The sequence below is a fragment of the Panulirus ornatus genome, chromosome 49 (genome assembly GCF_036320965.1).
Source record: "Panulirus ornatus isolate Po-2019 chromosome 49, ASM3632096v1, whole genome shotgun sequence".
Classification (NCBI taxonomy): Eukaryota; Metazoa; Arthropoda; class Malacostraca; order Decapoda; family Palinuridae; genus Panulirus; species Panulirus ornatus.
The window spans coordinates 2,171,183-2,182,016 of record NC_092272.1 but is presented as its reverse complement, the minus strand read 5'-3'; the positions used below and the strand labels follow the sequence as shown (position 1 = coordinate 2,182,016).

The following is a 10,834-nucleotide window of genomic DNA, read 5'->3' as shown; positions in this document are numbered from 1 at the left end:
TCGGAAATGGCAAAAATTACTGAAATTGATGATTTGATGCATGTCATTTTGTCCGTACAGTTGTCGATGTATATTCAAAAGACTCAAAGAAATATATATAAACACACACAAAAAAAGAAGGCAATGGCGTCGATATATTGAATTTTTAACCCATAACACATGTCTTATCTATTGAACTTAATATCTATAACATATACCTTCTATATTGAACCTACTGTCTATAACATTTACCTTTGATAAATACCGAAGTAAAAGTTGACACATAAATCATGATTTAATAAGTGTTCATGAAAACGGCGGGGGGGGGAGAAAAAAAAAAGGGGAGTGGATTTTTTACCATCTCGTCACTAGATGGCAGTGAGAGCGCGGGAGGCATCACAACCCATAACACGGTAATGGCCCCTAAGTTTCCCCTCTTTCCATTCGTGTTGGGTAGGCGTGTATGGACGTAAACAAACACCTGTCAGACATCACGCGTGGCAAGAGAAAGAGAAACAAAAGAAAAAACAGAACATTTCTCTTTATATTTATGTATTTTCAAAGTGGTGTGAGTGTTGTGGAGCAGCCATGAGTGTGGTGCAGGCGGTGAAGAACTACGTGAACAAGATGATCACGGAGAGCGAGCCAGGCTACAAGATCATGCTCATGGACAAGGAGACTGTAAGTTGTTGGGGATGGGCCTATGGGGAGAATCTCTAATTAAGCTGACTATGCTGTTTATTACTAAAGACTTTTTTGAGTCAAACTTGGGCGTCTCTATGACTCCTGTATTTTACTAAACTAATTTGTGTCAAACTTGGGCGTCTCTATGACTCCTGTATTTTTTTCTAAGATGTATAACAAGTCGGGAGGGAAATAAAGGGGTGGGGTTGTGTCCACGAGGATTTGACGTCCATTTTTTACCATAAGCCAACGTGACACTCACGCCAAAAATACTTTACCCTACGCTTGAGCTTTAGATGAGGGCGTATATTGCCCTTTATTCCTCTCTTTACGCATTTGTCCTTCGGGTGACAATCCTCTAGGGTGCTACAAGCGCTTCAGCCCTTTATCCCAGAAGCCCGTATGAAGCACAGCTCAGGATAGAATGTGAACACTAGAGATACAGAATATGTGGAATGATGATAAGATTATAATAATAATAATAATAATAATAATATTGTGAAATGTATGGCACATGGTATGGGATGGTCAAAAGGGCATATTGTAGTATGGCAGGAGGTACAGGGAGGAGTGGTAGGCCATGAGGAGGTTACAATGGTGGCATTTCATACATGGGGACGGTATGATGTTCTCAATTGCCAAGTCGGTTTTGTAAATTAAAAAGTGTCTTTCTCTGATATTTTTTAGTGTGGAAAGTCAAATTAAGTTTCCTTATAATATATGGGACGTGTTGCATTATACACTATAATGCGGTTTGTGACGTTGCTATGAGGACCTCATCAACCCCATTCAATTGAAAATACAGTGATGATAAATAGGTAGATAGGTATGGTCATTATGTTGTATGTATAAAATTTTCATAAATTTGTGCTGCACATGCATCACCTTTTTTGCAGTTCTTTTTCACGTACCCTATATTGTATAAGTTGTTGGAATTGTTAGAAAAAAATAGACAAGTTATTGAAATACCATATTAATAATGAGATAGCATTTCAAAATTATGGTAAAAAATTTTTACTTATACTACGACATTCAGTAAGGCATTAGTGGTGAGGATAATGAATATCAGAGGAAATGTGGGGTCAGGTAATGTAAACCTAGATGTAACACTAGTAAAAAAAAAATCAACCAATTATATGAACCTCACCTAACCTCCCAGAGCAGTCAAGATTTACCATCTTTTTCATATTATTTGAAAGCAAAATTTAATATTTTCATTGCCATTTTCAAGCCTTTGTCAGCCAATCTTTATTTTATCATAGTAATCAATGGATGTCATAGCATGCTTGATCATGCTTGATGTTATGAACCATACATCGGTATAATTGGACTGTATTATTGAATTTAAGGTAAATCATTTAACCTAACCTTCAAGCTGAATATATCTTAAGATTTTTTTTTTTCTTTCTGGCTAAAACTCAAATATACCAGTATCTGCTGCATAATTGACAGGGAGATGGGTGAGGTGAACGCAAAGGTCTTAGAGCAAGGACCAGGTCTGCTGTATGCTGTGGATGGGGAGACGTAGGAGGTGAATTAGTTCTTCTTTTAGGATAACACAGTTCTAGTGGCTACCTTCAGAGACATACTTTGTAAGTTGTTCATGGAGGTTATGGGAGTGTGAAAGAGGTAAGCTGACAGTAAACATGAACAAAAGTTAGGTAATGAGGTGCAGCAAGGAAATGAGGCAGGATGGTTCAAGTGTAAGTCTCAATGACGAGGAAGTGGAGTGCTTTAGGTACCCGAGAGATAACATGGGCATTGGGGGCTGCATTGTGTCAAGGTGGAAAAGGAGGTACAATAATAAATGCATAAATTGGTGTGAGGAAGAACACATCAGTGTCTGTTAAGGCAAAGCTTGGTATGTTTGAAGGTGCATTGGATACAAGACTTGAATTTTGTATGGAAAAGAAAGAAAGAGGATGAACAGGTTGGATGCAAAATGCCTGAGGATGGTATGTGGTGGTGCGAGGTGAAATAGTGTAAGAGAGAGAGGCATTTGAATGAGCAGTCTGAGAGAACTTCCCAGAGTGTGCAGAAATTTTTTGGACATACAGAGAGGATGTCTGAAGAAAGATTGTCCAAGAGGATCTGTATATCGAGAGAGGAAGATGGACTAAAGTGGGCTCTTGGGTATTGAAGCATGAACACTCAGGAGATACAGGATATGTGGAATGATGACAATAGAATAAGAATAAGAATAATAATAATGAAATGTACGGCACATGGTATGGGATGGTCGAAAGGGCATATTGTAGTATGGCAGGAGGTACAGGGAGGAGTGGTAGGCCATAAGGATGTTACAATGGTGGCATTTAATATATGGGGACGGTATGATGTTCTCAATCACCAAGTCGGTTTTGTAAATTAAAAAGTGTCTTTCTCTGATATTATTTTTTTGTGTAGATGGTCACAATGAGTTTCCATATAATATATTGGACATGTGGTGTAATAAAAAAAGATAATGCAGTTTGTGACGTTGCTATGAGCACCTTATCAACCCCATTGAATTGAAAATACGATGATGATAAATAGGTAGATAGGTATGGTCATTATGTTGATATAAAAGTTTTTGTAAATTTGTGCTCTACATGCATCTCCTTTTTCGCAGTTCGTTCTCACGTACCCTATATTGTGTAAGTTGTTGCAACTGTTAGAAAAAATAGACAAGTTATTGAAAGACCATATTAATAATGAGTTAGCATTTACAAATTATGGTAAAGATTTTAGTTTATCCTCATCTATCTTTCTCCATGTTGTTAGACTAAACTAGGATAATGTTCAAATTTTGTCCCACCATATCCTTAATTATAAAATAAGATGTGCTGATTGTCAAATTGTACACATAATACAAAATGAAATATTTTATGGCTAGAAGCTCAATTCAAGGTTAGAAAGTATGAGAATTATAAGATGAAAAATTATGAAATATCACATAAAAGTTCCACATGGAATATCGCATAAAGAATCATCTTTTTCACTAAGACGCTATATCACAGAGGAGTTCTGGAATGGTAGGATTTATTTTGAGCATTCCGAGACTTTGGGAGAGTGATTACAATCATTACTTAGGGAAAGTATACTTTAGTGCTTCACTATTCTTATGCATGCAGACTTATAAAATGTCTTATGGATTATTGCAATTTTGTGAGGCTAATAGACTTAAGACTAGAGGAAGTTCATTAGGATCATTTTTACTTATACTGCAATGTTTAGTCAGGCATTAGTGGGGAGGGCAGTGAATAACAGAGGAAATGTGGGGTCAGGTAATGTAAACCTAGATGTAACACTCGTAAAAAAATCAACCATTTATATGAACCTCACCTAACCTTCCAGAGCAGTCAAGATTTACCATCTTTTTGATATTATTTGAAAGTAAAATTTAATATTTTCATTGCCATTTTCAAGCCTTTGTCAGCCAATCTTTCTTCTGTCATAGTAATCAATGGATTTCATAGCATGCTTGATGTTATGAACCATGCATTGGTATAATTGGACTGTATTATTGAATTTAAGATAAATCATTTAACCTACCCTTGCAGCTGAATTTATCTTAGATTTCTTTTTTTTTTTTTACTGGCTAAAACTTAAATATACCAGTATCTCTTGCATAATGGATAGGGTGATGGGTGAGGTGAATGCAAAGATCTTAGAGCAAGGACCAGGTCTGCAGTATGCTGTGGATGGGGAGACATGGGAGGTGAATTAGTTCTTCTTTGAGGATAACACAGTTCTAGTGGCTACCTTCAGAGACATACTTTGTAAGTTGTTCATGGAGTTTATGGGAGTGTGAAAGAGGTAAGCTGACAGTAAACATGAACAAAAGTTAGGTAATGAGGTGCAACAAGGAAATGAGGCAGGATGGTTCAAGTGTAAGTCTCAGTTACGAGGAAGTGGAGTGCTTTAGGTATCCGAGAGATAACATGGGCATTGGGGGCTGCATTGTGTCAAGGTGGAAAAGGAGCTAGAATATTAAATGAATAAAAGGGTGTGAGGAAGAACACGTCAGTGTCTGTTAAGGCGAAGATTGGTATGTTTGAAGGTGCATTGGATACAAGACTTGGATTTTGTATGGAAAAGAAAGAAAGAGGATGAACAGGTTGGATGCAAAATGCCTGAGGATGGTATGTGTTGGTGCGAGGTGAAATAGTGTAAGAGAGAGATGCATTTGAATGAGCAGTCTGAGAGAACTTCCCAGAGTGTGCAGAAATTTTTTGGACATACAGAGAGGATGACTGAAGAAAGATTGTCCAAGAGGATCTGTATGTCAAGAGAGGAAGAGGTCACAGAGAGGAAGATGGACTAAAGTGGGCTCTTGGGTATTGAAGCATGAACACTCAGGAGATACAGAATATGTGGAATGATGATAATAAAATAATAAGAATAATAATGATAATAATGAAATGTATGGCACGTGGTATGGGATGGTCAAAAGGGCACATTGTAGTATGGCAGGAGGTACAGGGAGGAGTGGTAGACCATGAGGATGTTACAATGGTGGCATTTCAAATATGGGGACGGTATGATGTTCTCAATCGCCAAGTTGGGTTTGTAAATTAAAAAGTGTCTTTCTCTGATATTATTTTTTAGTGTAGAAAGTCACAATGAGTTTCCCTATAATATATTGGACATGTGGTGCAATAAAAAAGATAATGCGGTTTGTGATGTTGCTATGAGCCTTATGAACCCCATTAAAGTGAAAATAGTGATGATAAATAGGTAGTTAGGTATGGTCATTATGTTGAATATATAAAATTTTCGTAAATTTGTGCTCTACATGCATCACCTTTTTCGCAGTACTTTTTCATGAACCCTATATTGTATAAGTTGTTGGAATTGTTAGAAAAAAATAGACAAGTTATTGAAAGATCATATTAATAATGAGTTAGCATTTCAAAATTATGGTGAAAATTTTTACTTATACTACAACATTCAGTAAGGCATTAGTGGTGAGGGTAATGAATATCAGAGGAAATGTGGGGTCAGGTAATGTAAACCTAGATATAACACTCGTAAAAAAATCAACCAATTATATGAACCTCACCTAACCTCCCAGAGCAGTCAAGATTTACCATCTTTTTGATATTATTTGAGAGCAAAATTTAATTTTTCATTGCCATTTTCAAGCCTTTGTCAGCCAATCTTTATTCTATCATAGTAATCAATGGATTTCATAACATGCTTGATGTTATGAACCATGCATTGGTATAATTGGACTGTATTATTGAATTTAAGATAAATCATTTAACCTACCCTTGCAGCTGAATTTATCTTAGATTTCTTTTATTTTTACTGGCTAAAACTTAAATATACCAGTATCTCTTGCATAATGGATAGGGTGGTGAGTGTGGTGAATGCAAAAGTCTTAGAGCAAGGACCAGGTTTGCTGTATGCTGTGGATGGGGAGACATAGGAGGTGAATTAGTTGTTCTTTGAGGATAACAGTTCTAGTGGCTACCTTCAGAGACATACTTTGTAAGTTGTTTATGGAGTTTATGGGAGTGTGAAAGAGGTAAGCTGACAATAAACATGAATAAAAGTTAGGTAATGAGGTGCAACAAGGAAATGAGGCAGGATGGTTCAAGTGTAAGTCTTAATGACGAGGAAGTGGAGTGCTTTAGTACCCGAGAGATAACATGGGCATTAGGGGCTGCATTGTGTCAAGGTGAAAAAGGAGCTAGAATACTAAAGGCATAAAAGGGTGTGATGAAAAATAAGTCACTGTCTGTTAAGGCAAAGCTTGGTATGTTTGAAGGTGCATTGGATACAAGACTTGGATTTTGTATGGAAAAGAAAGAAAGAAAGGATGAACACGGATGTAAAATGCCTGAGGATGGTATGTTGTGGTGCGAGGTGAAATAATGTAAGAGAGAGATGCATTTGAATGAGCAGTTTGAGAGAACTTCCCAGAGTGTGCAGAAATTTTTTGAACATACAGAGAGGATGACTGAAGAAAGATTGTCCAAGAGGATCTGTATGTCAAGAGAGGAAGATGGACTAAAGTGGGCTCTTGCATATTGAAGCATGAACACTCAGGAGATACAGAATATGTGGAATGATGATAATAAAATAATAAGAATAATAATAATTAAATGTATTGCATGTGGAATGGGATGGTCAAAAGGGCACATTGTAGTATGGCAGGAGGTACAGGGAGGAGTGGTAGGCCATGAGGATGTTACAATGGCGGCATTTCATATATGGGAACGGTATGACGTTCTCAATCGCCAATTCGGTTTTGTAAATTAAAAAGTGACTTTCTCTGATATTATTTTTTAGTGTAGAAGGTCACAATGAGTTTCCCAATAATATATTTGACGTGCGGTGCAATAAAAAAGATAATGCGGTTTGTGATGTTGCTATGAGCCTTATGAACCCCATTAAATTGAAAATACAGTGATGATGAATAGGTAGATAGGTATGGTCATTATGTTGAATACATAAAATTTTTGTAAATTTGTACTGTACATGCATCACCTTTTTCACAATTCGTTTTCACGTACCCTATATTGTGTAAGTTGTTGGAATTGTTAGAAATAAAATAGTTATTGAAAGACCATATTAATAATAATGAGTTAGCATTTGAAAATTATTTTAAAGATTTTAGTTTATCCTCATCTATCTATCTCCATGGAGTTAGGTTAAACTAGGATAATGTTCAAATTTTGTCCTACCATCTTCTTAATTATAAAATAAGATGTGCTGATTGTCAAATTGTACCCATAATACAAAATGAAATTCTTTATGGCTAGAAGCTCAATTCAAGGTTAGAAAGTATGAAAATTGTAAGATGAAAAATGATAAAATATCACATAAAAGTTCCACATGGAATATTGCATAAAGAATCATCTATTTCACTAAGACGCTATATCACAGAGGAGTTCTGGAATGGTAGGATTTATTTTGAGCATTCCGAGACTTTGGGAGAGTGATTACAATCATTACTTAGGGAAAGTATACTTTAGTGCTTCAATATTCTTATGCATGCAGACTTATAAAATGTCTTATGTATTATTGCAATTTTGTGTGGCTAATAGACTTAAGACTAGAGGAAGTTCATTAGGATCATTTTTACTTATACTCCAGTGTTTAGTCAGGCATTAGTGGGGAGGGCAGTGAATAACAGAGGAAATGTGGGGTCAGGTAATGTAAACCTAGATATAACACATTATATGAACAAATTGTATGAACCTCACCTAACTTCCCAGAGCAGTCAAGATTTACCATCTTTTTAATATCATTTGAAAGTAAAAGTTAATATTTTCATTGCCATTTTCAAGCCTTTGTCAGCCAATCTTTATTCTATCATCGTAATCAATGGATTTCATAGCATGCTTGACCATGCTTGATGTTATAAACCATACATTGGTATAATTGGACTGTATTATTGAATTCAAGGTAAATCATTTAACCTACCCTTGCAGCTGAATTTATCTTAGATTTCTTTTTTTTTACTGGCTAAAACTTAAATATACCAGTATCTCTTGCATAATGGATAGGGTGGTGAGTGTGGTGAATGCAAAAGTCTTAGAGCAAGGACCAGGTTTGCTGTATGCTGTGGATGGGGAGACATAGGAGGTGAATTAGTGGTTCTTTGAGGATAACAGTTCTAGTGGCTACCTTCAGAGACATACTTTGTAAGTTGTTTATGGAGTTTATGGGAGTGTGAAAGAGGTAAGCTGACAATAAACATGAATAAAAGTTAGGTAATGAGGTGCAACAAGGAAATGAGGCAGGATGGTTCAAGTGTAAGTCTTAATGACGAGGAAGTGGAGTGCTTTAGTACCCGAGAGATAACATGGGCATTAGGGGCTGCATTGTGTCAAGGTGAAAAAGGAGCTAGAATACTAAAGGCATAAAAGGGTGTGATGAAAAATAAGTCACTGTCTGTTAAGGCAAAGCTTGGTATGTTTGAAGGTGCATTGGATACAAGACTTGGATTTTGTATGGAAAAGAAAGAAAGAAAGGATGAACACGGATGTAAAATGCCTGAGGATGGTATGTTGTGGTGCGAGGTGAAATAATGTAAGAGAGAGATGCATTTGAATGAGCAGTTTGAGAGAACTTCCCAGAGTGTGCAGAAATTTTTTGAACATACAGAGAGGATGACTGACAAAACATTGTCCAAGAGGATCTGTATATCAAGAGAGGAAGATGGACTAAAGTGGGCTCTTGCATATTGAAGCATGAACACTCAGGAGATACAGAATATGTGGAATGATGATAATAAAATAATAAGAATAATAATAATTAAATGTATTGCATGTGGAATGGGATGGTCAAAAGGGCATATTGTAGTATGGCAGGAGGTACAGGGAGGAGTGGTAGGCCATGAGGATGTTACAATGGCGGCATTTCATATATGGGAACGGTATGACGTTCTCAATCGCCAATTCGGTTTTGTAAATTAAAAAGTGTCTTTCTCTGATATTATTTTTTAGTTTAGAAGGTCACAATGAGTTTCCCAATAATATATTTGACATGTGGTGCAATAAAAAAGATAATGCGGTTTGTGATGTTGCTATGAGCCTTATGAACCCCATTAAATTGAAAATACAGTGATGATGAATAGGTAGATAGGTATGGTCATTATGTTGAATACATAAAATTTTTGTAAATTTGTGCTGTACATGCATCACCTTTTTCACAATTCGTTTTCACGTACCCTATATTGTGTAAGTTGTTGGAATTGTTAGAAAAAAAATAGACAAGTTATTGAAAGACCATATTAATAATAATGAGTTAGCATTTGAAAATTATTTTAAAGATTTTAGTTTATCCTCATCTATCTATCTCCATGGAGTTAGGTTAAACTAGGATAATGTTCAAATTTTGTCCTACCATCTTCTTAATTATAAAATAAGATGTGCTGATTGTCAAATTGTACCCATAATACAAAATGAAATTCTTTATGGCTAGAAGCTCAATTCAAGGTTAGAAAGTATGAAATTATAAGATGAAAAATGATAAAATATCACATAAAAGTTCCACATGGAATATTGCATAAAGAATCATCTATTTCACTAAGACACTATATCACAGAGGAGTTCTGGAATGGTAGGATTTATTTTGAGCATTCCGAGACTTTGGGAGAGTGATTACAATCATTACTTAGGGAAAGTATACTTTAGTGCTTCACTATTCTTATGCATGCAGACTTATAAAATGTCTTATGTATTATTGCAATTTTGTGTGGCTAATAGACTTAAGACTAGAGGAAGTTCATTAGGATCATTTTTACTTATACTCCAGTGTTTAGTCAGGCATTAGTGGGGAGGGCAGTGAATAACAGAGGAAATGTGGGGTCAGGTAATGTAAACCTAGATATAACACATTATATGAACAAATTGTATGAACCTCACCTAACTTCCCAGAGCAGTCAAGATTTACCATCTTTTTGATATCATTTGAAAGTAAAATTTAATATTTTCATTGCCATTTTCAAGCCTTTGTCAGCCAATCTTTATTCTATCATGTCATAGCATGCTTGACCATGCTTGATGTTATGAACCATACATTGGTATAATTGGACTGTATTATTGAATTCAAGGTAAATCATTTAACCTACCCTTGCAGCTGAATTTATCTTAGATTTCTTTTTTTTTTTTACTGGCTAAAACTTAAATATACCAGTATCTCTTGCATAATGGATAGGGTGATGGGTGAGGTGAATGCAAAGATCTTAGAGCAAGGACCAGGTCTGCAGTATGCTGTGGATGGGGAGACATGGGAGGTGAATTAGTTCTTCTTTGAGGATAACACAGTTCTAGTGGCTACCTTCAGAGACATACTTTGTAAGTTGTTCATGGAGTTTATGGGAGTGTGAAAGAGGTAAGCTGACAGTAAACATGAACAAAAGTTAGGTAATAAGGTGCAGCAAGGAAATGAGGCAGGATGGTTCAACTTTAAGTCTCAATGACGAGGAAGTGGAGTGCTTTAGGTACCCGAGAGATAACATGGGCATTGAGGGCTGCATTGTGTCAAGGTGGAAAAGGAGGTACAATAATAAATGCATAAATTGGTGTGAGGAAGAACACGTCAGTGTCTGTTAAGGCAAAGCTTGGTATGTTTGAAGGTGCACTGGATACAAGACTTGGATTTTATATGGAAAAGAAAGAAAGAGGATGAACAGGTTAGATGCAAAATGCCTGAGGATGGTATGTGGTGGTGC

At 36.1% G+C, this 10,834-nt stretch overlaps 1 protein-coding gene across 1 annotated transcript in view; it reads left to right on the top strand.

Moving 5' to 3' along the window:
* The first annotated feature begins 435 nt into the window (after window positions 1-435).
* The window catches only part of Vps45 (vacuolar protein sorting 45), a 50,753-nt gene continuing 40,354 nt past the window's right edge, over window positions 436-10,834 (top strand). The window contains exon 1 of the mRNA XM_071690803.1: window positions 436-660. Coding sequence (XP_071546904.1) covers window positions 568-660 — 93 coding nt within the window. The 5' untranslated portion in view covers window positions 436-567. The remainder of the gene's footprint in view (window positions 661-10,834) is intronic.